The 23,686-nt window shown below is 53.8% G+C and overlaps 8 protein-coding genes across 8 annotated transcripts; 4 read left to right on the forward strand and 4 right to left on the reverse strand.

Moving 5' to 3' along the window:
• Positions 1 to 159: 159 nt before the first annotated feature.
• Positions 160 to 2,322, reverse strand: HER10_EVM0012970 (ATPase; the record flags this gene model as incomplete). Its single annotated transcript, XM_035482344.1, has 2 exons — positions 160 to 338; positions 399 to 2,322. 2 exons carry the CDS (start codon positions 2,320 to 2,322, stop codon positions 160 to 162), a joined length of 2,103 nt encoding a protein of 700 aa, XP_035335504.1.
• Positions 2,323 to 3,229: 907 nt separating this feature from the next.
• HER10_EVM0003364 (ribosomal protein L6e) lies at positions 3,230 to 4,859 on the forward strand. Its single transcript, XM_035473044.1, has 3 exons — positions 3,230 to 3,469; positions 3,880 to 4,215; positions 4,298 to 4,859. Exons 1-3 carry the CDS (start codon positions 3,350 to 3,352, stop codon positions 4,448 to 4,450), a joined length of 609 nt encoding a protein of 202 aa, XP_035334800.1. The 5' UTR covers positions 3,230 to 3,349; the 3' UTR covers positions 4,451 to 4,859.
• Positions 4,860 to 4,987: 128 nt separating this feature from the next.
• Positions 4,988 to 7,747, reverse strand: HER10_EVM0010994 (peptidase family M49). The gene is made up of 5 exons (XM_035480437.1): positions 7,406 to 7,747; positions 5,894 to 7,318; positions 5,649 to 5,841; positions 5,478 to 5,589; positions 4,988 to 5,412 (listed from the first exon to the last, which is right to left on the reverse strand). The coding sequence occupies exons 1-5, from the start codon at positions 7,702 to 7,704 to the stop codon at positions 5,144 to 5,146; spliced, it is 2,298 nt and encodes a 765-aa protein (XP_035335340.1). The 5' UTR covers positions 7,705 to 7,747; the 3' UTR covers positions 4,988 to 5,143.
• A 4,798-nt stretch (positions 7,748 to 12,545) lies between these two features.
• HER10_EVM0010065 (thermoresistant glucokinase family carbohydrate kinase) lies at positions 12,546 to 15,468 on the forward strand. The gene is made up of 2 exons (XM_035479535.1): positions 12,546 to 14,432; positions 14,491 to 15,468. The coding sequence occupies exons 1-2, from the start codon at positions 14,157 to 14,159 to the stop codon at positions 14,932 to 14,934; spliced, it is 720 nt and encodes a 239-aa protein (XP_035335278.1). The 5' UTR covers positions 12,546 to 14,156; the 3' UTR covers positions 14,935 to 15,468.
• Positions 15,469 to 15,960: 492 nt separating this feature from the next.
• On the reverse strand, positions 15,961 to 18,248 carry HER10_EVM0008539 (2-oxoacid dehydrogenase acyltransferase). Its single transcript, XM_035478056.1, has 2 exons — positions 17,806 to 18,248; positions 15,961 to 17,739 (listed from the first exon to the last, which is right to left on the reverse strand). The coding sequence occupies exons 1-2, from the start codon at positions 17,972 to 17,974 to the stop codon at positions 16,373 to 16,375; spliced, it is 1,536 nt and encodes a 511-aa protein (XP_035335170.1). The 5' UTR covers positions 17,975 to 18,248; the 3' UTR covers positions 15,961 to 16,372.
• A 195-nt stretch (positions 18,249 to 18,443) lies between these two features.
• Positions 18,444 to 19,693, forward strand: HER10_EVM0009294 (ATP10 protein). Its single transcript, XM_035478785.1, has 2 exons — positions 18,444 to 18,887; positions 18,964 to 19,693. The coding sequence occupies exons 1-2, from the start codon at positions 18,508 to 18,510 to the stop codon at positions 19,634 to 19,636; spliced, it is 1,053 nt and encodes a 350-aa protein (XP_035335225.1). The 5' UTR covers positions 18,444 to 18,507; the 3' UTR covers positions 19,637 to 19,693.
• HER10_EVM0001082 (vesicle transport V-SNARE protein) lies at positions 19,678 to 20,878 on the reverse strand. Its single transcript, XM_035470842.1, has 3 exons — positions 20,684 to 20,878; positions 20,511 to 20,624; positions 19,678 to 20,421 (listed from the first exon to the last, which is right to left on the reverse strand). The coding sequence occupies exons 1-3, from the start codon at positions 20,843 to 20,845 to the stop codon at positions 19,918 to 19,920; spliced, it is 780 nt and encodes a 259-aa protein (XP_035334619.1). The 5' UTR covers positions 20,846 to 20,878; the 3' UTR covers positions 19,678 to 19,917.
• A 580-nt stretch (positions 20,879 to 21,458) lies between these two features.
• Positions 21,459 to 22,821, forward strand: HER10_EVM0004678 (ribosomal L29 protein). The gene is made up of 4 exons (XM_035474314.1): positions 21,459 to 21,569; positions 21,780 to 21,919; positions 22,023 to 22,248; positions 22,433 to 22,821. Exons 1-4 carry the CDS (start codon positions 21,567 to 21,569, stop codon positions 22,439 to 22,441), a joined length of 378 nt encoding a protein of 125 aa, XP_035334889.1. The 5' UTR covers positions 21,459 to 21,566; the 3' UTR covers positions 22,442 to 22,821.
• The last annotated feature ends 865 nt before the right edge of the window (positions 22,822 to 23,686 follow it).

Consider the following 23,686-nt stretch of genomic DNA (forward strand, 5'->3'; position numbering starts at 1 on the left):
TTTTACAGTCTTATGCGGCTTTACAGCAATGCTACAATGGTAATTGACAAGCACTTTCGAGAGAGGGGAATCCAGCCTTTTCCTTACATGTACTCCGTGCGCCTGAACAATGACTCAAAACAAGGTAGTCGTACATGTCGTAATTAGATGATCCCCTTTTCATGCCTTTGATTGAGCCGCAACTTCGAGGCCCGAATTATCCTCTTTGATACTGACAACCGCCGTCTCACCGGAGCGCAACTCGCCACGGATGATCTTGTCCGCAAGCCCATTGCCAATCTCGTTGGTGATGAGGCGGTTGAGCGGTCTTGCGCCGAACTTGGGGTCGTAGCCGCGCTCTGCGAGCCAGTCTCGCACCTCACCGCCAACGTCGAGTGTGATGCGCTTGTCGTCGAGACGCTGCTGCAGCTCGCGCAGGCGGATGTCGACAATGTCCCGAAGGGCGGCGAGGGCGAGGCGCTTGAAGACGATGAAGGAATCGATGCGGTTAAGGAACTCTGGCGGGTAGTTCGCCGCCACGACGTCCATGACAGCCTTGCGGATAGAAGGGTCAATCTCGCCGTCAGCCGTCTCCTTGTACGGGTGGATGGGGTCTGCGCCGACGAGTATGTCTGCGCCGAGGTTGGACGTAAGCACGATGATGGTGTTGCGGAAGTCGACCTTGTGCCCCTGGGCGTCGGTGAGGTAGCCCTCGTCGAGGACTTGAAGGAGGAGGGCAGAGATGTCGCGGTGGGCCTTTTCGAACTCGTCGAAGAGGAGGACGGCGTAAGGCTTGCGGCGAACGGCCTCGGTGAGCTGGCCGGCATCTTCGTAGCCCACGTAGCCGGAGGGCGCTCCGATGAGGCGCGAGATGGTGTGCTTCTCCTGGAATTCGCTCATGTCGAACCGGACAACCGCCGACTCGGTAGAAAAGAGGAAGCCCGCGAGCTTCTTGCAGAGCTCCGTCTTTCCGACACCGGTCGGTCCCAGGAAGAAGAAGGACGCCAGAGGCCTGTTCTCGCCACTGAGACCAGCACGCTGGAGACGCACGGCGTTGGAGACGGCCTTGATTGCCTCGTCCTGGCCGCGGACGGCCTCACGCAGTGAGTCTTCCATGTGCACGAGCTTCTCAATGTGGCCAGAGGTAAGCTTAGAAATGGGAATGCCCGTCACCTTTGAAACGACAGCTGCGATGTCATCCGCGGTGACGGCATCGTGAATGAGGCTGCCGTCTGACTTTTCGCCGTCTTTGGGGATCTTTTGCTCAAGGGCGGGGATGACGCTGTATCTCAACTCAGACGCGCGGCCGAAGTTTCCTTCTCTCTGTGCCTGGTCCAGCTCGATCCTGGCCTTGTCGAGCTCCTCCTGGGTCTTCTTGACGGCCTCGATCTCGCCACGTTCAGCTTCCCAGCGCTTGGTAAGCTCAGCGATTTCGTCTTCGTACTTCTTCAGGTCCGTCTGTAGCTTGTCGCGGCGCTCTTGACTGGCCACATCCTTTTCCTTGCGCAGGCTTTCGAGTTCGATCTGAATGGTCATGATCTTCTGGTCGAGGGCCATGATGTCTTCAGGTTTCGATTCATGCTCGAGCTTGAGGTGACTGGCAGCCTCGTCCATCAGGTCGATTGCCTTGTCGGGCAAGAATCGGTCGGTGATATAGCGGTTAGAGTAGGTAGCGGCTGCCACCAGGGCACCATCGGTAATGCGGACACCGTGGTGGACTTCGTACTTGTCTTTGATACCGCGCAGGATGCTGACTGTGTCCTGGACGGTGGGTTCGTTGACAATAATGGGCTGAAATCTCCGGGCAAGGGCAACGTCCTTTTCGATAAGGCGGTACTCCTCCAATGTAGTTGCACCGCAGCACTGAAGTTCACCACGCGCAAGTGCTGGCTTCAGCAGGTTGCTCGCATCGATCGATCCTTCGGCTTTGCCGAGGCCGAGCAATGTGTGCAGTTCATCGATGAAGAGGATGACTTCGCCCTCTGCCTGCTGGACCTCGGTCAAGACCTTTTTCAGTCTCTCTTCAAAGTCTCCCCTGAACTTTGCGCCCGCAATCAGCGAGCCCAGGTCCAGGGCGATAACACGCTTATTCTTGATGCTCTCCGGGACGTCGCCACGCACAATTCTCAGTGCAAGGCCTTCGAGGATGGCTGTCTTGCCGGTGCCGGCTTTGCCAATCACGACAGGGTTATTCTTTGTCCGCCGTGACAGAATTTGAATAGTTCGTTGGATTTCAGCGTCGCGTCCAATGACAGGGTCGAGCTTTCCCTCCTTGGCTTTCGCCGTCAGGTCGATTCCGAATTGCTCGAGTGCCGGTTTCTCTGGCTCGCCACCCATGTTCATGCGGTGTGTACCGCCTGGGGGATGAGGTCTTCCATTTGCGTAAGCCCTGATGGCTATCGTTGGTAGAAGCCTGTTACTGCTTCTAAGTGCAGCAGATTCGTTGATGATGGCTCTTGAAATTAGTCGTGTAGGTCTGGGTGACGATGACCCGACAATACGCCGGGCGGATGAGATGAGTTGTCTTCTGGCTTGCATTGTGACTACTGGTCAGTGCCAGGTGTTACAAAAAGTCGTTCCAATATGACAATTATACAACAAGCAAAAGAAAGTCAAGTACACGGCTTCAAATATCCTTTGATCAACCCCCTAGTGTTGTCAAGTCACGAAGTCGGAAGATTTCACAAGTACATTCTCGCACTTTCGGTGAGGTCTAGCATGTTCCGAAGCTTTATCTTATCAGCACGTGGCCCATGCGCATGACGAAATGCGACTACCGCCAGCGCTGTTTGCCCATTATAGGTAGGCAGTCTTCCGAGTACTCAGTAGGACTACATTGATGGGACAGAGACTGTGTTTGACGAGGTCAAGAAAATATGTGAATGACAGCTCTTGAATACTGAGATGTTTTTCGAGCATTCAACAACTCACCCACCACCTAGGGATTAGCAAGAGGGAGAGTTACGTGCCGCTTATTCGAGGTTGTCGACGTCCAGTGACATCCGACTCCGGCCCTGAGCTGGGAAGCAGACTGATCAGTGGGCCCTGGGGGTCTGGCCCCGGAAAATCGGGCGCACAATCTCCCGTTGGAAATTGTCGATATGGGAAGGGGCCCTGGCTCACCGCCCGCGCCTGTAGAGAGTGCAGAGGTTTCTGCCGCATGCACTCTGCCGAATCCGGACTAGCGGAGGGCTTGCCTTCCACACCCGCCGCCCACACTCGCTAGACATTTTCTGAGAAATCGATTTCCCGCCGACCCGACCCCAACAACCAAAGCCTCTCGAACGAGATCAACCACTTCCTTCTTTTTCGTTCACGATCCCCATTCTCCGCTAACCACAACAGCCCTCCACGAGGACCGAGAGCAACCATGTCGGCGAAGACGGAATCCACGACCAAGAAGTTCGGCTCGTCGACTCGGGTCGTCCCCGCCCCCTCCCAGAAGGCGCAGAAGTGGTACAACGCCGACGATGAGCCCGAGGCCAAGAAGGTGAGTTTACTACATCTGCGTGCTGGCGCTGCTTGGAATTATGCGCATGTGCGGTGGAAGGAGGGAAATGTCATTTCGAGAGCGGTCACGAGTTTGGTCTTGGGATGTAATTGGGAGGACACGACAAAGCGAGCGCAACAACTTTTTCGAATTACGACGCAAAACTTCAAGAGCCCCAAATCGGGACAGCCAAGAGATTGCAGGAGGGAGACAACATATCAATACGGGCACAACAACCAATCGCAAAATCGACCAACGCACACAAAATGAATTGGAGGCAAGGAGGAGGAAGACGCTCGTGATCTGCGGAATGACATGGTCCCCCTTTATCACAATGGTCGAATTTCAAGCAACACGCACAAAAAATCATGAAAATTGGCGACGGCGATACTGACGACGATTGTCACTAGGTCCGCAAGGCCGTCCGCCCCTGGGCTCCCCGCCAGACCCTCCAGCCCGGTACCATCCTGATCCTCCTCGCCGGCCGCTTCCGCGGCAAGCGCGTCGTTCTCCTGAAGACCCTCGACCAGGGTGTCCTTCTCGTTACCGGCCCCTTCAAGATCAACGGCGTTCCCCTCCGTCGCGTCAACTCCCGCTACGTCATCGCCACATCCTACAAGGTCGACGTCTCCGGCGTTGAGTCCAAGAAGATTGAGGAGATCTCCGCACCCAAGTACTTCACCGCCGACAAGGCCAAGAAGCAGGTTGGCGAGGACGCTTTCTTCAAGCAGGGAGAGAAGCCCGAGGTACGATTACATCTTCTGGGACACTCCGATCCAGGTTGAAGACAATGGGAACGGGAGACTGACAGTACATGTGTTTCTACAGAAGAAGGAGATCAACAGCAGCCGTGCCGCCGACCAGAAGGCCGTCGACAAGGCCCTGCTCGCCAGCATCAAGAAGGTCGACATGCTCGCCTCCTACCTGGCGAGTTCCTTCAGCCTGCGCAAGGGCGACAAGCCCCACGAGATGACCTGGTAAACAGTTTTTTTCCTACACCAAAAAAGCTGTTGAGAGGGAGGTTTCGTTTGGCGTGTGGGCTTTTCGGGGGTTTGCTCTCTTCGTCGCTGGTCGTTTCAAAAATCAAGGCTTCCGGATGATGTGGACATAGAGACTCCGTGGAAAAGGAAGGGGACAAAGTCAATTGGGATCAAAAAAAGAAGAACCACACATTTTTTTTACGCCCAGTTCGCAACGGTTTGAGGAATGTTGTTGTTGTAGACGACGAAGAACTTATGGCTACACGGGCTGGGCTGGTTTTGCCAATTGCATTTGGAAGTCGACGGCATCGGTCACATTTGGCGTCTGTAATGAGGTTCTTCACAAATCCAACACACAAAGAAGATAACGCATCCGGTCCAACGACGACGTGCCTCCCCCTTTACGAGGGAATGACAATATTTGACATGAACCATATACTGCACTTCCTTGACTCGTGATGACTAAAGTGGATGATGTCAAGATTTGATGTAAGGAGCCTGGCGACCTCTCGAAAAAGTTCGAACAGCATCCACTGGGCCTCACGTTATGCGGATGATCTATGAAACTTTGAATGTTCTGGCCCCTTTTAGGAGCATGGTATTACAAGGTTTATTATGGTTGATGCAGGGACCCCTTACATTCTCTTCACAGCCAGCCTCTTCACAGTTTTGGCGTCTCGGACTTTGGGCTTAGTCACAAGTCACGATCGACCCAGCTCTGGATGATACCTGCCGGAGACGCCTCGTAGTGCTTAATGCTGACCTTGCCGGTGGCCTCGTCGAGATAGGTGTTGGCCTGGACGAAGACCTTGCGAGGCTGTTTGTTGGCCAGGACGACATTTCTGGCCTTTGTGCCCCAGAAGTCCATGTCCACGTTGGTCATCTCCTTGTAGAAGGCGGTGCCGTTCTCGACGTCGGCGGTGGCCTTGTACACGTGAAGCTTCTGAAGATACTTTCCAACGGCTGCGAATGGTCAGTCAACATTGATGTGTCCCAAAGTGCGCGTCACGAGATTGGGAATAACGTACCCTCACGACCGGTGGTCAGAATCTTTGAACGGTCAAGCTTGATCTCCAAGTCGGACAGATCATCCTTCTTGTACTCCAGCTTGCAGAAGTCGTCGCCAGCCTGGAGGAAGCACTGCAGAGAGTGATCAGTCAGCATTTTGACATTCATAAGCGTACGTCCTTGTCACCAACCTGCAGGATAGAGAAGCGAGCCTGCGAGTGCGCTTGGCCCCACTTCTGGCTCTTGGGATCCCACATCTCCAGGGACACAAGGCCGGCGCGGGCCATTTGGAGGTACGCAGCATACAGGACGTTGCCAGCCTCGTTGTTGATGTCGGTGCTTCCGTCGCCGAAGCCGAAGATCTTGAGAACGGGGAACTCGCATCTATGCCCAGATTAGTCAGGCGTTTCTACACAGTCAGTTGCAGGATACATACCCAAGGTACATAGCGACAAGCTCAGCGCGGCACTCCTCGTACGAAGCAGCAAGACTGCCGAATACGGATCCCCACGTCTGTCCGGGCTTGTACCATGTGGTCACAGGCTTCTCAGTCAAGGGGCTGACAGGAGGGTTCTTCTCGTCAAAGTTGTAGGTTCCGGGAGAGGTCTCCTGAAGAAGCTTGCCGCAGCCGTGGCCAGTCAGCTCGTGAAGGCCAACCTGCACCTCAAAAGCAGGGTCCCTGTACTTGTGGTACAATTCCAAGTCGGCTTCGGAAATGAAAGGAATCTTCTCATTGGGAGCCTTGGCGCTAAGAACGTTGCCGAGAGAGACGTTCTTGAAGCCCTCAGTCTGCCTAATGTCATCGTAGTTGGGAATGTTGATTCCAGCAGGAATTCCAGATCCGGCAAAGGTCAGAACCTCGAGTGATGTGAAGTCGGGCGACAGGAACTTGTCCTTCTCGAAGTCCTTGCTCCACGGGAGGAGCGGAATCAGTTCGGGCGCAGCGGAGACGAGAGCGCCGAAGGCGCGGGTACGCTCCAGGTTGACCACAGATGCAAAGCCTTCCCACTCGCCGCGAATACCAGCGGGATCTCTGTAGGTCTCGATGAAGCCAATGTTTGACTCAACCATGGGGCCCTTGTCTCTGATCCAGAATCTCTGGCTGTCCTTGAATGCGAGGAGGGAGCCACTTGAGAAAGACTTTGCGTATGCCTCGTGCATCTTTGCTTGGTTCTCGTTGTCGCTGTTCTCCTGCGCCTTTGTGATGTATTCGGAAATAGCCTTCATCTCAGCGGCATAGTCGCCGTATACCAGCTTGATCGTCTTGCCTTTGAGAAGACCATCCTCCACCTGGAACTCAGTCTCCTTGCCAATGTCACCACCTTCAGCGGGAACGCTCGTGACAGCCGAGGCAATGAGAATTTCGAAAGTGCCCTCCTTGGTCTTGCGGAGACGGTTGTTCTCGGGGAGAAGACCCTTCTTCTCCATCCAGGCGGACACGGCTTCGATCTCCTCCTGGGTAATGTGAGGCGAATCGGGGTAGTATGTAGTCATGTGACCCTTGTCAGGGAATCCGAGGTGCATCAGCGCCTGCTTGTCAGAGCTGAAGATGGCACCGTTGGTCGCCTTGTAGAAACGCTCAGCCTCAGGGGAGGTAGCAGCAAGGGCCGCGAAAGTCTTCTCATCGGCTCTAGGGATGAACTTGGCATCGCCGAAGCTCTTGTAGTTGCCATTGTTGCCCAAGAACTGGGCAGCATACTCCAGGAAGTGAGTCAGTTGGCTCTCATCGACGCCAGCCTTCTTGGCAAGGCTGTTCCAGTCACCACCACTGCTCTTGTGTAAGGCAATGATGAAGTCGTAGATGGGCTCTGACTCTGGGGAAAGTTGTCTGAGCACAATACGGGTTCCCGCAAACGAGGCTCTAATATGTCTTCTTAGCTTCCGCTCCCCATAAAAGCTTGGCACAGCTAACACCAAGGATGACACGGCATCACAACGGGGTTCTTACTTGCTGATGAAATGCGCATAGCGCTTCTGCTTGTCGGTGAGGGGTTCAAAGTGCTTTTCAATCTCCAAACGGACGACGCTCGGCGGCGCGTCAGCCAGGTAGTGCTTGAGCTCCTGAGCGTTCATTGTGGAAAATCTCTGCCGGCAGGGTTTCGCAAGCAAGGGGAAGTGATTTCTAGGTCTCAAAGTCTTGGGAGAAGTGTGAAATAAAGAAGAAGAAGCTCGCAAAGATGTCAGCCTTTGGAGGGCGGAAATGGATGAAACCCGCATGAGGAGTCGAGATGGTGCCGCACTGGTCATTGGTCACTGATGAGGCAGGTGCAGTGGATGAGCAGACGACAACTGTGTTCAGGCGCCGCCAGCAGCGGGGAAGAGCCACACAAGCCGCAGGCGGAGGTTCGTTATTTGAACAGGGGAGCGGCTCTCTATGCACAGGCCAGGAGCTTCTCTATCGTGGCGCTCCGTGGCTTGACTTTGTTTTGACTATGACGATTGGCCATTATGTTGGAAGCCACTTCTGCCGGCCACGAGACCTGTGAAAATAGTTGCTCGGTCTGTAAATAATCTCGTATGCCATGGGGAACATATTCACCTCCCCAAACAGGCTTGGAGGCAGTCGACGACGTTGGAGCTTCAGCCACAATGAGGGGCAATACTGGTACTTTTGTTAACGAAACAACTGATTTATTTACAAAACTACAACCAATAAAGAAGGAGGGGCAAGCGATGGGAACATGAGAAATATTCCTCCAGTGTATTCCACTATACCTGGACACATAATTTGCTGTGATTTCAGTTCGAGTCTTTGATGTTACAAACGTCTGGGATCTCGCCTGCTCGTACCTAGTAAAGAGCCCGGTTGGCCGCGCTTAGTGTTGGCTCATAAAATGTGAGAGCCATTCACATGGGGCTTCTCAAGGAGCGAACCACCAACTTGAAGTCAACTTTAACACCAACAATGTTGGTTGGATGATTGAAAGGATAGACTTGTACTTTCTGAGAGACACTGGAACGTCTAGCATTGAGACACAAAAATCCAAGAGATATAAGCGCATGATCTGAGCCGTTTGCTTGCTTGACAGCTTTACCCCTTTTGCCCGCACTTGACAGTTCTGAATCTTTTAAGAAAGCATTGATGATTGAGAGGTAGCGTCCAAGAAAGCAGCAGGCTGAACCTGTCATGAGACACACGGCCATTGATCGCAGAGTAGAACGGCTCTTTTAATAGTTCGAGTAAATAACTTATACTAAAACAAGCTGGAAGAGCGGTCTCTTAGTTGTTGTGAAAGAATTCTACTTGGCGACAGACCACCGACACCCCGGTTCCTCGTTGGCGAAGCGATGCCGACTCTCCCCGTACACCGTTCTGCTCACCGAGAGGATCTAGCTTACAGTCTGCACCTGAGTCTAAGATCTGCAGATCGTGCCCGTTAATTGCTGTCTGTCGTTCTATGCATGCTTCAAGAGCCAATGGATACCTTCACGTGAGCTACTTGCTCGTGCATGAGCAGGCAGACAGCATTGGCAAGCTGCAATGCACACGTCTTTGATGGTTGCTTGCGCTTCATTCAAAACCTGGTTCTCGCCATCATATCTGACATGAATCATCATGTTTTCGCGTCGCCACTGCCATCTTCTATTATTCCCAGTCGAGCCGTGCAGACGAGACGCCTGAGGGTGTAGCATGAGAGACTTTGAGAGGGCATAATTAAGTGAACGCGCCACCCAGTCACTTTATATATATCCCTCAACCGACGTGGCAAGGAACCTAGACGGCCGGGCGGTATGCTGCAGGAAGCGCAATATAAAGTCGTTGTCGCATAGGCTGGTAGACAAGTTGGGCGAGTTCCTCCTGTCTAGAACGTAGCATTCGGCCAACTAAGGCACCAATGTCAAAGTTGCTAAGGCAGCGTCAGCATAACGACGTTTGACGTGTCCTAGAGCTTGCGGCCGAGGAACTTCTCGTAGGTACCGGTACACCAGGTACCTAATGTAGGCTTCCGTGGAGGTTTGGACAAGTCTTGAGAGCGATATTGACAGGCACACAGGCAGCATCTTGATTAGGCGGTGCAACCGACCGTTCAAAATCGGTCCACGTTTCTCTCGAGATTCGTAAGGATGTCGCTCACGTTGCGTCTGTTGTGCGACGGATGTGTGGATCCACAGAAAGGAAGAAGTGTGTCGACTCGGCCGGGAAGAGGAGCCGACTGGTGCTGCATGCCACTTCAAGTTGCGCCGAGTTCTCGACCGGGGAAGTGAAGAGAGATCCCGGGCATTCCGAGTGTTCGGACCATTTACCTTGGCGTCTCGGAGCCAGCAGTGCTGCAGGTCAGTTTAAGCACCCTTGAAACCAACGACGGTGACATGGTTGCTCAGACCGAGGGCGGTCATCGGGGAACATCCCCCGCGCAGCCGCGGCTTGGACAAGCAATGTTATTCGAGTTTCACTCCTCTTCTCGCAGTTGCTTCAGTACCAATGAGAGCATCCGTGTTTGCGGTGTGTGCAATCCGGAATGTTGGGCACATTTCATCTAGCCCTCGTCCAAGCCCTCGTCTGGAGCGATCTGCCTAACTTGCAATGTCTTGCATGGGCCTCTATCGTGCGTGCCGATGATGCCAGGATCGGTGAGCGCGCTCATTGCCAGTCTGCCTCACAGGTCGGTAAAGAACAGAAGGGTTACCGCAGCCTTCCAGAGAGTGGATATGACCGGAGCCCGATGACAATACTGCTGTGATGGCAAGTGACAATGAGATGACTGTAAGAAGGGGACGAAGCTACGCAATGGTTCCTTACACCAATATCTCATCCTCTCGGTTGACCCAAGTACGGATGAATATGATGTTCAACTTGATAATCGAACCATGGTTACTTTGTCACTGTGTTCAGAGACCTCAGACCATTGTAAGAATCGCCGAGACCTTCTCATCCCTTGTCAAAAAAACATGGCGTTGTGGGGTTAGACTTTGAGCAAAGTGTCACGAAACTTGCAATCGATTCCCCCGCAACAGATGAGATGGGCGGGGGCCATACGGATGCCGCCCGCTCATTGAGCATAAGTATGTGATGGCAACGGCGTGAGCCTATTTGGTGCAACGTCCACAATATGCTTTCTTGTCAGAGTTGAGGTCAAAAGCCGAGCCGATAGTCGATGGAGACAGGCGTTCCCGATGCATCTATCGCAGTCGCGACGCAATTTTAACAAACTGCATGCTCCACCGAGATATCAGTCACCTGGCTCATGTTAAGAGCGGTGAGAGGCCGATGTGCCGATGAGCGCGGTACCGATTCGTATCGGTACTTATGGACAAAAATACGCACGTATTTACGTAGTGTGGTCCGTATGTCGAGACTTTAAGAAGAAAAAAGAATTGTGGAAAGGGCCCATCCTTGTCCGCTCGCGTGTCGCATCCTCTGACCGTTGGGTTGGGTTCAGTGTTGGGGAAGCTGGCGGGGAGTTGCTCGGAGCGGTGGTCGGTCCACTTTGGGCTTGGAGAAGGCGGTCGAAGAGTGGTGAGAAATTTGGAGACTTGGAGGAGCTGAAAAGAAAGCGGGCAAAATAGGATGGGACAGCAACGACAAGATGAGCACACGAGCTGGCTGCTGGCAATGCACCACGGCTGGTTGCAGCAAGACCAGGACCAGGGCCTAGCGGAGTCTTGCGGAGGGGATTGGAGCCTTTGAAGTCTGAACAGCGTGACAGCGTGGGCTGTGTGGGAAGAAAGAGTGGACGCAGACAGAGGTAGAGAGGGCCGATGGTGGAGGAAGAGAGGAGCGCGAAAAAAAACAGTCTCAGGATGATAGGACGCAATCCGAATGGCTGGAAAGTAGTCAGTGCGATGATGGGAGGGGGAAGTGTTTTCAGACTCCAAACCGAAAACCACAGTTTCCCAAGTTCAATGGGTGGGCCAAGGACTCGAGCCGCCGTGTGGTGACAATGGTGCCGGCTCGTTATGAGCCCCGCCCGGAACTCCAGCCGAGCCGAAACTTGAAAGAGCACCTCAGACGCCAGAGTAAGAGCATGCAGACTGCACCTCATGGGCCATGGCCCATGGTCCATGGTTGATGACGGGACTTTAGGGCGACGGGGGCAGAGCGGACTGGGCTGGCACGGCTGGGAAACTGAGATGCAGGTGCATCGGTACGGACCAAGGAGAACGTACGGAGTACTGCCGTCTCGCAAGTTTATCTGAATGGACGAGGGAGCTAGCCCCGGTGGCCACTTTCCTCGGATCGCAAAGTGTCAGCCGGCTCTCCCCCGCTTGGCTGTCTGCCATTATTCGTTGGTAAGGTAGGTACGGGGTAGATACCTCTAAGGTATTGACATCGTTCTCGTGCATTCGGAAAGAGAATGGAATGGAAGGCAGCAGCCATAGAGCGGGAGCAATCGTACCAGGTATCCGTAACTATCTCCTTCCTCATGACAGAGTACAGACACAGACACTGCATACCTAGAAGGCAGGTATGATGTAATCCTTGCTTCTCGGTGCTTGCCCGAGAGCACTTTATTGCACTTTCCCCCGCCCATCACCAGTCCCGGACGGGGACCAGGTCTGTTAGCCAGGCTGGTCGAGCGAGAAACGGACAAGGCACTGCACTTGTTCCAGAGAAACAACACGGAGTTACAAGCAAGCATGCAGGTATCCGCAGGTCATTAATGATTAAGGTATTTGGATACTAGATGAAATGTGTTCCGACCTACCGATCCCAATTACCGTAGGTAGGTGTGCGGGTTTTCTCAACATGACCTAAGGTACTGTGCAGGTGGTTTACCTTACTCACCGAACCGACCCCCACTGACCAAATAGGGTCTTCCGATTTCCTAAGCAGGGAAGGATGTGTCTTCAGTTGCGTTTACTTGAGCAAAAGGTCACCTCATCTTCACCTCAGGTCAAAGCTTGCTGTTTGCTGCCCGTCATCGGACACTTTCCCCCCACCGAGGCTAGAAATTTGGTCGAGGGCCTAATAAGTTATTTCCCCTTTCTTTCTATTTTTCCTTCTTTTTTTGCGTGTCGAGTGACCTCGCTCAATTCCCTGGCCCCTGCCCGGTTCAGGTAATTATTCCCTAGTGCCATGTTCTAGAAAAAGTGTGTCCCCCCACGCTGCTTCCTCCACAGTCCACACCTCGCCCATGGCACCCCCTCGTCCACCCTGCCCGACCGCGCTCATCATTTCCCCCCTTCTTCTGCCCCCGCCATTCAGGCCTCTCGAACCCTTTTCATCCTTAGCATCGTCATCTCCTTTGCCTCTGACCAACTGGAGTCTTCCATCTTCCCTGACCGAGCCCCGTCCTCCGCCCTCCCCGGGACCCGCGACACAAGTCCTGTCATCGCCGCCGGCTTTGCCTTTTCCCAGCACTACGTACACCTACTGCGTAACGCCACACCCTGCTCTATGCCAATGTGCTAACACTCAGCACAATTGTTTTAGGTATCGGCGTTTGCCCTGGACAATCACTTTTCCTGGGACGCCTGACACTCTCATCCTGGTCTCGTTGAGATGCCGTATGCACACGACGCAGCGTACCGCGTCGCACCGCACCGCGCAGCGCAGACTGGTACACCACCTTTGGGGAGTGGTACGAATACACTAGAAACACACAGGGGATTCGATTCGCGAACCGATTACAGACACGAAATACCTTTACTCGGCTCTTGATGGTTGCCGCTGTTGATCTCCCTCACCCTTCCGCCATCACGGTACAGACATAGGATATTCCGAAGGCCGTCAAACTTATTCTGGCTATAGTACATGACAGCCTAGTGGACAATCCTGGAGGGCCGGCCTGAGCACGTCTACCACCTTACCTAGTTGCCGTACCGCAACTACCAAAGATGATCCCAATACCTAGTTGATTGCGCGCCATTGCTAGGTGCTCAGTCTCAAAAGCTAGACACCTGAATGCAGTTACCCGTCGCAACATCTCATGCTCCAACAACCGGATGTTGTAGCTCAACAACGGATTCGTTTCGTCCAACGATTTGCCCTCCATCAGGCGCAACTCCGATCTCGTTCCATTCGTCCCACGTCTGCCCCAGATGCGACCTCCCTGGCATTTGGATCCCGCGGAGAAAAAGTACAAGGCGAACGTATCCGTACTTGGAGACAGCAGTCAAGGACATCAGACGCAAGCACACAGTCATCTCTGAGCGCACCCCCACGGATATGGGCTTGACCACCCTCCCCCAGTGCTTTGTGGAGTAACGGATTTCTCCCCGCTGGGGTATGCAACACCTTGATTGGCCACCATGACGACTAGGGGACGCCGCTCTTTGGGATCCGGGTCAGTGACACCCCCCTGGTCCCTCTCTACCCCTGGCCCGAGAGAAGTCCGCTGAAGTCCAGGTACTGGAACCTGCTGTGCGCTCCCCCCAGGGCGTTTTAGTTGCCGTCAGGGCACCCCTTGAGTCCCCGTTGGAATTTTTTACCTCATCGATCCCCCAGACCCAGAGAAGTCTCGTCCGTGTCACTTATAAGACAGGAACGCCCTACACTTACACTCCGATCGCCGTTTCCTTGACTTGTCTCTGATCTTTTTGTCACCCTCACAAGAACTAACCTACATATACTACTACACGTCATCTGTTGAATTCTTCAATATCTCATAACCATCCCCTGGATCGTGTCAAAGACCTGAGCTGCTATCTACACGCCTCAACCTGTCTCATCTAGACAACGCAACAGCGCCTTGAACCCGCTCCCCTCGAAACAGTCTATCCGTGACCCGTTCCTCTTCACGATATCCTACAAAACAATGCTTTCCTACGACTCCCCGATGCCTGTCAGTGGACAAACTCCCAAGTCTCCTTCGGGACTTACCAACGGCGTACAACAAGCCGTTGCCTCCAAGACCCAGCCTAGAGTTCCTGGGGTTCCGACTACGGCAAACAATGGCGCACACGTAAACGGATCTCTCGACACCAAGTATCACCACATCTGGCTAGTTACTGGTCCCGCTGGCTGTGGCAAGACGACTGTTGCCGAGTACCTCGCTCAAGCTCTGAAGCTGCCCTACATTGAGGGTGACAGTGTAAGTGGTGCTTTCTGGCCTCGTATTTCGAAATTCTGTCTGACTCGCGCATGAAAAGTTCCACCCTCAAGCAAATATCGAAAAGATGGCCAACGGCATTCCTCTTACCGACGCCGACCGTTGGGACTGGCTTGTTGCCCTGCGCGAAGAGTCCCGCCACCAGCTGGCTGCGGGCTCCGACGGAGTCGTTCTCACTTGCTCGGCTCTGAAGCGCAAGTACAGAGACGTGATCCGCGTTGCTGGGTACTACGATCGTTCGATCCTCATTCACTTCATCTACCTGTCGGCCTCCGAAAGCGTTCTGGTCCAGCGTGTGACGGCTCGCAGCGCTGCCACCAACCACTACATGGGCGCCAACATGGTCCGCAGCCAGTTCCAGTCTCTCGAGGCCCCCATGGCCGATGAGACCGATGTCATCAGCCTCGACGTCAGCCGCTCCCTTGAGGAAGTCAAGCGCGACGCCTTGGCCAACGTCAAGGCCGCAATGGAAGAGGAGGCATGAGTTGTATACCGGCTATAGAAGGCGTACTGTCATTGGTCCTTTTTTGGCTGCTTCTTTTTTGGCAAATTATCCCACGGGATATTGGAGTTCCGGGCATAGAAGTGAGCGTTTACTTTTGGGTATTCATGGCGTCAGCATTGGGATCTGGTTCACAAAACCGCTGGCTTTGACAAGTCAGCCTGCATGCAATGTACGGAGATGAAGGGGTGTCACGAGGATCTGCGCCACGAATGGCATCCTTTGCGCAACCCAATCAGCGGGATGGAATTATGCAATAGTGAGGGAGGAGGGACAACACATGGCAACCTGATATATCAAGGCCCGACAGGTTTAATGGGCTGGCCATGGAGGCGACAACGGCGACGATGAGCCGGTTTGACGCTTGTTTCCTCACTCCATGCAGGGGTTCGCAAAACAGAGAATTCTCAATGGTCAGGCTTTGGCCGGGTAGATTGTTGCGTTTTCTGTCACTTGCAACTTCTCTTAGTTCAGTATTATACAATATTATAACTGACGAAATATGACTACTACTACCATCTTACATCTTCCCTCTCAACGTGCCCAATCTGCCCCTCCTTCCTTCCTCCCCCTTCTGTGGTGTACTCATGCGCAAACCCTTGTTACTGATCGAAGTGGTGGGCAACCTGCCGGATCGAGGCACCTGCATCGCTACGGAGCATAATCGTTCACGTTTGCCGTTAGCATTGGCTGGCGTCGACTCGGTGAGGATGTGGAGAGGCGTTCGTCCTTCGTCACTGGGCCGTCACAAATGTGCCTACCTACAAGTACACCGAGGAGAGGGGGTCGGCCTCCGGGGGGAATGTTGGCTCTGTGGGGCAGCCTGGAGCGCTTGGTTGATGTAAGGTAGGTATCGATATCACTGCCTCCAACGCGCAAACGCATACGGTCGTACGTACTTGGGTACACTGCCTTATTTGGTGTTGTGTTGCACACGATACAGTTGAATGCTTGTCAGATAAGCGTCGGGCAGCAGCCCAATCTTGTAGATTTGATGATGATCTCGTTTTTCGTTTGAACTCTTGGATTTGAATTTTTCTCGCGCAAGCTATTTTTGCCCCTTATTGGTGCTTGCAGAGTAGGTAGGCAGTTGGTTACACCCACCACGGTAGAACCCCTGCTCGCCCTCACCTCAACATCTACAAATCATTAGACGTCTAATTGTCGAGAGTCTTGTAAGTCATCCAGCCCTCCGCCCGCCGACCCACACTTTCATGGAAACCTCGGCCTCTGGCTCCGCATCACACGGCGGCCAAACGGCGTCATCCTTAAGGCGCCCTACTGAGCGTTCCCTTTTCCTCTCTCAGCATCTCTCTTGGGGTGGGGGGTGGTCCCGGAGTCATAAGGTAGATACAACACACACGCGCGCTTACTCCCTTCCCCCCCGAAATTCCTTCCAGAACAAGTTTTGCAACGCTTCTCACCTCAGATGCATGACCATGACGTCGGGCTCCTCCACAACCCGCCGCACCACCTCCGCGGCCCGGGCCATGGTCGCGCCGTCCACCACGCGATGGTCAGCGCTCCAGCTAAAGTTGGTAACGTGCTTTCTCACCACCCTGTCCGAGTCCTCGCCCTCGAACGCCGGCACGGCGCGCATGCGGCCGATGCCGAGGATCGCGACCTCCTTGTCAACGATGACGGGCGAGAGGTAGGTGCCGCCAATGTTGCCAATGTTGGAGACGGTGATGGTCCCGCCCTTGAGGTCCGCCGGCGCGAGCTTGCCCGCGAAGGCCGCCTTTTGCAGGCGCGTCAGCTCCGAGGCGATGGAGAGGATGTTGAGGGAGCCGACGTCGCGGATCACGGGCACTAGGAGGCCGGCGGGGGTGTCCATTGCTACACCGATGTTGTGTTGGCTGCGCATGACGAGGGACGGCTTCGATGACGGAGAGGAGGAAGGGTCGAGATCCACGCGCGCGTTGAGGATAGGGTATTGGTAGAGCGCCATGGAGACGGCTTTGATGATGAAGGGGAGGTAAGAGAGCTTCGCGACGCCGGTCTCGCCGCCGCCCACCTCGGGAGACGTCGCGAGGACGCGGTTGAGGCGGGTGCGCAGCTGGACGAGGCTGGAGAAGTCAATCTCGTCGGCGTAGAGGAAGTGGGGGATTGCGAGGGAGCGGGTCATGGACTTGAACATTTGCTGTTGAGTGTTCGTGAGCGGGACCCGGGTTTCGAGTTGTACGGCGCCGGAAGGCGGGGCCGCGGCGGCCGGGGATGGAGTCGTTGCCCCAGCGGGCCTGTCACCGGCGTCGCGGCGTTTGACAAAGTTCTGTACGTCCTCTTTCAGAACCCTCCCGTCTCTTCCCGTGCCGTTAATCTCTGCAATGTCTACGTTCAGGCTCTTGGTCAGATGCCGCACCGCCGGTGTAGCAAGCGAGGCATGGCTACCCTTTGGCCGTGCGGCGTCCTCAGTACTGGCCGCATCCTGAGATGCCACCCCCGATTCTTGTCTGCTTTGGTCCTGTGTCTTGTCTTTCTGTTGTGACTTGGGCTGTACAGGAGGTTCTGCCGTCTTTTGTGAGGGCTTCTCCTGTGCCGCTTCCGTCGGGGCTGTCAGCGCATCCAGGTCCTCCTTCTTAGCCCCGCCCTGTATGTCAATGTCGACAAAAGGTTTGCCGACCTTGGCCATGTCGCCAGCATCGTAGTGCAACTTCTGTACCACGCCTGAGAATCGGCTGGTGATCTCCACAGACGCCTTGTCGCTCTGGACCTCACACAGAGGGGAGAATTCTTCGACTCGGGCGCCGGGCTCGACGAACCACTGTATGATTTCGCACTCCACGATGCCTGTGTAAATCGGGACTGTTAGACATGTCTCTGTGCAACAAGAAGTAGAACTGGGGAACTTCTAACCTTCGCCAATATCTGCCAGCAAGACAGGCTTCACAACCCGCAGATGCCGTGTGTCGTGGAACTGTCTGGAGGGGTAGACGCCGGCAGCTCTTGCCGCGGCCAGGCGAGCCATGCTCTTGGAGACGTGCCATTGCGTCCGGACGGCGCGCGATCCTCTTTGAAGAAACATTTTGGCTTGTTTTTTGAAAAGTTAAAAGGATAAGAAACCAATTTCCAACTTCTAATTTTTGTTCTTTCTAGAAAAGAGATGAGAAAAAGGGAAGGCACTTCCCAAGGAATGTGCGAACGCACTTGCAGGAGGATTGAACCGCTCGGCGACGGCATTGTCCTTTCCCCCAAACACTCGGCTATTCACGGTGTTCGGCCAGTGAAGGTCGATTGAGTCCCCCATGACACAATGTGAAATGCCCCTTGGGGAAGCTGCAGGCTGGCCCGAGACCCGCTGCGTCGGTTCAGTGCGCTTGGCTCTTTCCCCCTCGTCTCCGCATTGAAGCGTCGCTAATCCACTCTGTTATCGCTCGCGGCTCAAGGGCCTTGGGCTTTTGTTAAGTTGTGGCTGGAGAACTTGTGGCGCCAGCTTCCCGCGACAGAGAAGCTGGAGTAATGTGGCGCGAATTTTTTGATGTTCAACAAGGCATGGATTGACCAGACCTCGACAGACCTCGAAAGTCGAAGCCAACCACAACAAAACAACCAGGCGCAATGGTTCCAACCACACCGTTACGGACAATGGCCCTGTCCATGGGGGCCTCTAGAAGGACCATGGTCTCTTGCGCAGTCTGCGCATGGCGACGGCACCTGAGCACCTCCCGACCTTACCTGGCCGACAAGCTCCCGAACCCGGCGCCCGGCGCCGCCCCCGTAGAGGCTCCGAAGCCCGACCTCCCCGGATCTGCCATTCATGCTCCGAGAGCATACGGCAAGAAGATCAACAACTTCACGCCGCAGCCTCTGCCGCGCCCCATCGGCATGGCGCACCCGCCTCACCCAGAGGACAACTCTGGCGTGGATAGGAGGTCGCTGAAAGAACGGAGGGATGACTTTGTCGACTACGACAAGCATCTCGTGCGTCGTAAAGAGCTGTGAGTTTCCCAGTGATAATGCCTCAAAGAAACACTCAAGGTCGCATTGCTGATTGGTATGTACCTCCTTGTGTAGTAAGGAAAAGATGGCGCGTCCCTACTTCCGCGACTGGCGCAACATGCAGTTCCACGAGGGTAAATCCTTCATCGCGCCCCCTCTACCCTTCAAGGCCGACATGTCCCTCTTCTTCCCCAACTTCGTCGGCGACACACTCGCCAAGAACGCAAACAACCCCCGCGACACGACGCGGACGCTCCTCGGCAAGGTCTCCGTCGTCGCCGTTTACAGCAGCCAGTGGGCCGACGACCAGGCAAAGACCTTCATCTCCCCCGAGGCCAATCCGGAGCTGCACGAGCTCCTGGCCAAGACGCCCGGCAAGACGCAGGTCCTCCAGCTCAACATTGAGGACAACAAGTTCAAGGCGTGGATCGTAAAGATGTTCATGGGCAACCTGCGCAAACTAATCCCCGAGCACAATTGGGGAAAGTACTTCTTGGTACCCCGCGGCATCACAAACGAGATTAGCGAGTCTATTGGGTACCTCAATAGCAAAGTAGGCTATGTCTATCTGGTGGACAACCTGTGTAGGATAAGATGGGCTGCCAGTGGTCCTAGTCACCCCGATGAGAGGGAGAGCTTGGTGAAGGGCATGAAGCTAGTCCTCCACGAGTGGAATAAGAACGAAAAGGCAGCACTTGAGGCTGCCCAGGTCAAGGACGCAGCGAAGGGAAAGAAGGAAGTATCCTGATAAAGAGGACGGAACCTTTTTCTAAGGTGGCTTAGAAAAGTCGACCTTGTATAGCCGTCAGGCTCATGTAACCTGACTTTGGCTTACAGATATTCGTGTTCTTATAGTGTACAATATGCACCCAAGATACCCCCTATCCGATGAAAAAAAAAGTTCAAAAACAATCCCAATAACGCCTCCGCATTTCCCTCATGCCAATAATTCCCTAGTCGTAACGGCTTTGTTGAACACATAACAAACACACGAGGGACGTCATTTCAGCCATGCCGGGCCTCCGCTTATTATAAGAACCACCAGAACATCAGAAAGCAAAACGCAATGAATGCGCCCATTATGATGCCGTCCCGGCGCTTCTTAGCTGAAATACGGCTAATTAGACTGTTCAACCCCGGTACTTGGCTGGCAGCCATGGTGATACGACGGTTGATGCTGGCGAGTGTCTCGCGCTGGATATTGAAGCTGTCCTGGACAGCGTATGCCTGGGACAAGACGCTATCGGCCATGTTGTGACTATTATCGATACGGCTGCGCTCAGCAAGCATGTACTCGGCCTCGGCGTTTTCGGGGTTATTGGCACGGTATTCGTCAATGTCGGAGCGAACATTCGTAAGAAGGTGGGCGCGATCGCGAGCCTCGGAAATGGTTTTGCGCAGGCGCACGAGATCGCGCTTATGCTCGGCGAGCTTCTCACGGAGAAGGGCCAGGTTGTTCTGTTTCAGAGCGGATGATGTGAGAGTAGCTTCCGAATCGAGGAGGCGGGATAATTGCGAAATGACGTTCTCGCGCTGATGGTTTGGCGGCCATGTTAGTACGGACGTTCAAGGCAGCGAAGAAGGTGAGAGCCGAGGTCTTTCGAACGAGGGCTTGAGCGTACTTTTTCGAGAAGATCTTGGAGCTTCGCTTCTGTGGTCCTTTCTTCTTCTGTGGGCTTTGCCGGAATGTCGGATACCGTCGAGAACTGAGAGTAGGTGTGGAATAGCGTCTCTGTCTGTGGAGGCCGGATGTCAGGGAAGCCTGGATGACGTTCTGAGCGGAGGAATTTCGTACCTGTGTTTCTAGACTTCGTGCCTGTTGCCGCAGCTGGGCCCAGCCCGTGTTTCCTGTAGCCGTAGCCATAGCGCCTCGATGCTGATTATGTATGGCTTGGTGGTTGCTGTACGTTTGTAGACCTTCGACGTCGAGATGTTGTCTTTCGATGGACTCTGGCATGTCCGCGTGTCTGGGACTGTCGGCAGGGACCAGATGCAGCAGGGGAGGAGCTCGGCGTCACATGGACCGTGCACATTGAATGATTATGTAAGTGCCGAAAGTGTTGCACCATAAATGCAGGTGCGGGTAGAGTCGCACTAGAGTCTGGAGCATCAAGGATTTGCTCATGATGTGCTAGAACGCCGTGAAAAAACTCGATTGTAGAAGATATTATTACTCGGGCAGTATATTTGCCTCATCAGAGACTTGATAGTACAAAGTGTTCTTACGAGGGACAAACAGCATGGAAATGGAAGTAAGCCTATGACATCTTTGTACCCAAACGCAAAAGAGCCATTTGATAGACCTTAAAACATTTGTGCAACATCGCCAGATTTCCTGGATGTTTCCAAAGATTTGAGACACAAGGTTGTAAATACATGTCGATGCCATTGATATCTCGCTCAGTGAAGCTGTCTTGGCTTGAGGACGGCCAGCCCCGGCTGGTGACAATCTGTGGCTGGAGTAGCTGTGGCGCAGTTCATGACCAGCGACTTCGAAACCCCAAGGCCCACATGCACCCAATCACAGCAGGCCCCGCGCCTGGTCCCGAATTTTTGCGCACAAACTAGGGCAACAGCTTTTTGCCAAACTTTCAAATTTACGATCGATCACCTCAGCCTCTCTCACGACGTGTCGATACTAACCCAGATATCCAGCGCCACCCCCCATATCAGTCAAGATGGTGAGTGAACCCCTTTTGCTCTCCCTGATGGAATTCGCGATCCTCGAACAGCCCGACGCAACTTTTCCGCCGAATCCTCGACACCCCGCGCCCGAATTACCCCCTTCCCGACGAAAAAAGCGAATACCAGAGGCGGCAGGATCTGCTTGCAAGGAGCCACATAGGAGAAAAGAGAACCCGTTTCGCTGACGAGAATTCATCATGTCCCAGTCGTCCGGAAAGGTCAAGGCCGTCGCCCTTTGGAGCAAGAACAAGGATGATTTGACCAAGCAACTTGGTGAGCTCAAGACCGAGCTCGGTCAGCTCCGCATCCAGAAGATCGCCTCTTCCGGCAGCAAGCTGAACAAGATGTGCGTTTGATCCCCCCTGTCCTGATCCGAGTCAATTGGAGGAATCGTCAATCGAAAGAAGAGAAACCAAGAGGACTGACTGGTGAAAATTTCCGCTCCACAGCCACGACATCCGCAAGTCGATCGCTCGCGTCCTTACCGTCATCAACTCCAAGCAACGCGCCCAGCTCCGCCTGTTCTACAAGAACAAGAAGTACGCTCCCCTCGACCTCCGCGCGAAGCAGACCCGTGCCATCCGCCGGAGATTGTCCGAGAAGGAGGCCAGCGCTGTCACCGACAAGGCCAAGAAGCGCACCACCCACTTCCCCCAGCGCAAGTTCGCCGTCAAGGTCAGTTGAGTCGGAATATCTGCCATTCGAATGGAGGCTTGGGAGCCATGAGAGGAGCGATCGATGAAGGCAGCATTAAGAGGGGACGATCTTCAACACTCTGTTGAGCGCTACTTCTCATGTTCCCTGGCCGAAATCACGAATGGCACCCTTAGGGAACATTGAAACTGACTTCTTCATACAGTCTGCTTAAATTTAGACCGACCGCTGCTGGGTTAGATCTGGGGACGAGGAACAATGAAAATGGTCACGGAGGCGTAACACGTTTTTGGCACACGGGGATCCCGAATTACTCGATGATGCATTGCATGGTCACGGAGGGAAATTAAGGGTTTATTTGCACTTTTATCATTTCTCCCCCCAGTGCTGCAAAACACGAAATGGATTTCTCTCAAGACGGGTCAAAACATTGGTCAAGCGAAAAACGAAAAAGGATGGGCTTCACAAGAATCCCCCTCTCTTGTTCTTTCCCACCCCTCCTTTCTTGCGTGGTGGGAGGGAGAGGATTCCCTCGGGTGTGTGTGGTGTGAGGTAGCATAGAGCTGCCAAAATGATGGGGCCCAAAGATGTCCCGACTTCAAAAGTTTGCTCTTTTTTTCTTCAAATGTGATGGAGTCCCTATACATTGATATATGACGTTGTGTGATGATTTCCACTGCTTAAGAGAAGCATGCAGGCACTGACCAGACGTAATCCATGCTCAAGCTTGTAGCCCCCTCTCAGTCGTCCATCCACTATCTATGGCCTATATCCATCATGGATGTCGACACCTCAAACTTGATCTCAAGTTAGATTACTCCCCCCCTCCCCCATTTGACTGCTTAGTATCTGGAAACATGTCTACCTCATAAGATTGGCGTCTTTATGGCATAATTTCTATGTGGTCCGTAGATGACAAACGCCAATCCGAGAGCCTCCGCCACACTCCATTGCTCTCAAGACGAGCTTTTGAAGCTCACGGTTTCATTCGCAAACTAAAGCAAAGAACACCAGGATACATTGCCTCGTGAACCCGTGGTCCTGTTCAGAAGATGAACACCCCCACGCAATTATATGGCATAAGTCGGTGATGAGGGGCCATGCCGTCCTCGTCACCACAGACACACCTCTACCCCCTTCTCATCGATGGCGATATCGACTAGAGTCTTATTAGTAGCAAGTACTACTGGAACAATTTCAATCAGCGCAGCACGCTTTTTCTTAGTAAACCAGATTGGAGCCAGAGAAACACTGCTCCAGCTCCTATGGTTCCCTGCAACTTATCCTAGTTTCTCTTCCCGGACCTCTATTTGCTTGTGAAGCCCTCTATGGACAATGAGAACAATCGACCATGGAATGGGGCAAGTTGCGTGGGAGGTAGCATCCCACCAACACAATTACGACCATCCTTTCGTGCCGAGAAAAGGAAAGGAGCAATATGACGACCCGAGGCTTTGCT

This window comes from Colletotrichum scovillei, assembly GCF_011075155.1.
Source record: "Colletotrichum scovillei strain TJNH1 chromosome Unknown Contig00004, whole genome shotgun sequence".
Lineage (NCBI taxonomy): Eukaryota > Fungi > Ascomycota > Sordariomycetes > Glomerellales > Glomerellaceae > Colletotrichum > Colletotrichum scovillei.

What these genes read in the sequence shown, in the direction of transcription:
- HER10_EVM0003364 (XM_035473044.1), top strand. Translation starts at nt 3,350, where the DNA reads ATGTCGGCGAAGACGGAATCCACGACCAAGAAGTTCGGCTCGTCGACT. An exon ending in ATGAGCCCGAGGCCAAGAAG is followed by an intron (nt 3,470 to 3,879) that starts GTGAGTTTACTA and finishes GATTGTCACTAG; the next exon opens with GTCCGCAAGGCCGTCCGCCC. An exon ending in AGCAGGGAGAGAAGCCCGAG is followed by an intron (nt 4,216 to 4,297) that starts GTACGATTACAT and finishes GTGTTTCTACAG; the next exon opens with AAGAAGGAGATCAACAGCAG.
- HER10_EVM0010994 (XM_035480437.1), bottom strand. Translation starts at nt 7,704, where the DNA reads ATGACCAGTGCGGCACCATCTCGACTCCTCATGCGGGTTTCATCCATT. An exon ending in TATGCGCATTTCATCAGCAA is followed by an intron (nt 7,319 to 7,405) that starts GTAAGAACCCCG and finishes AAGACATATTAG; the next exon opens with AGCCTCGTTTGCGGGAACCC. An exon ending in CTTGTCGCTATGTACCTTGG is followed by an intron (nt 5,842 to 5,893) that starts GTATGTATCCTG and finishes ATCTGGGCATAG; the next exon opens with ATGCGAGTTCCCCGTTCTCA.
- HER10_EVM0010065 (XM_035479535.1), top strand. Translation starts at nt 14,157, where the DNA reads ATGCTTTCCTACGACTCCCCGATGCCTGTCAGTGGACAAACTCCCAAG. An exon ending in CCTACATTGAGGGTGACAGT is followed by an intron (nt 14,433 to 14,490) that starts GTAAGTGGTGCT and finishes GCGCATGAAAAG; the next exon opens with TTCCACCCTCAAGCAAATAT.
- HER10_EVM0008539 (XM_035478056.1), bottom strand. Translation starts at nt 17,974, where the DNA reads ATGTTTCTTCAAAGAGGATCGCGCGCCGTCCGGACGCAATGGCACGTC. An exon ending in GCTGGCAGATATTGGCGAAG is followed by an intron (nt 17,740 to 17,805) that starts GTTAGAAGTTCC and finishes CGATTTACACAG; the next exon opens with GCATCGTGGAGTGCGAAATC.
- HER10_EVM0009294 (XM_035478785.1), top strand. Translation starts at nt 18,508, where the DNA reads ATGGTTCCAACCACACCGTTACGGACAATGGCCCTGTCCATGGGGGCC. An exon ending in CTCGTGCGTCGTAAAGAGCT is followed by an intron (nt 18,888 to 18,963) that starts GTGAGTTTCCCA and finishes CTCCTTGTGTAG; the next exon opens with TAAGGAAAAGATGGCGCGTC.
- HER10_EVM0001082 (XM_035470842.1), bottom strand. Translation starts at nt 20,845, where the DNA reads ATGCCAGAGTCCATCGAAAGACAACATCTCGACGTCGAAGGTCTACAA. An exon ending in CACGAAGTCTAGAAACACAG is followed by an intron (nt 20,625 to 20,683) that starts GTACGAAATTCC and finishes CGGCCTCCACAG; the next exon opens with ACAGAGACGCTATTCCACAC. An exon ending in TCCAAGATCTTCTCGAAAAA is followed by an intron (nt 20,422 to 20,510) that starts GTACGCTCAAGC and finishes CCAAACCATCAG; the next exon opens with CGCGAGAACGTCATTTCGCA.
- HER10_EVM0004678 (XM_035474314.1), top strand. An exon ending in GGCAGCAAGCTGAACAAGAT is followed by an intron (nt 21,920 to 22,022) that starts GTGCGTTTGATC and finishes TCCGCTCCACAG; the next exon opens with CCACGACATCCGCAAGTCGA.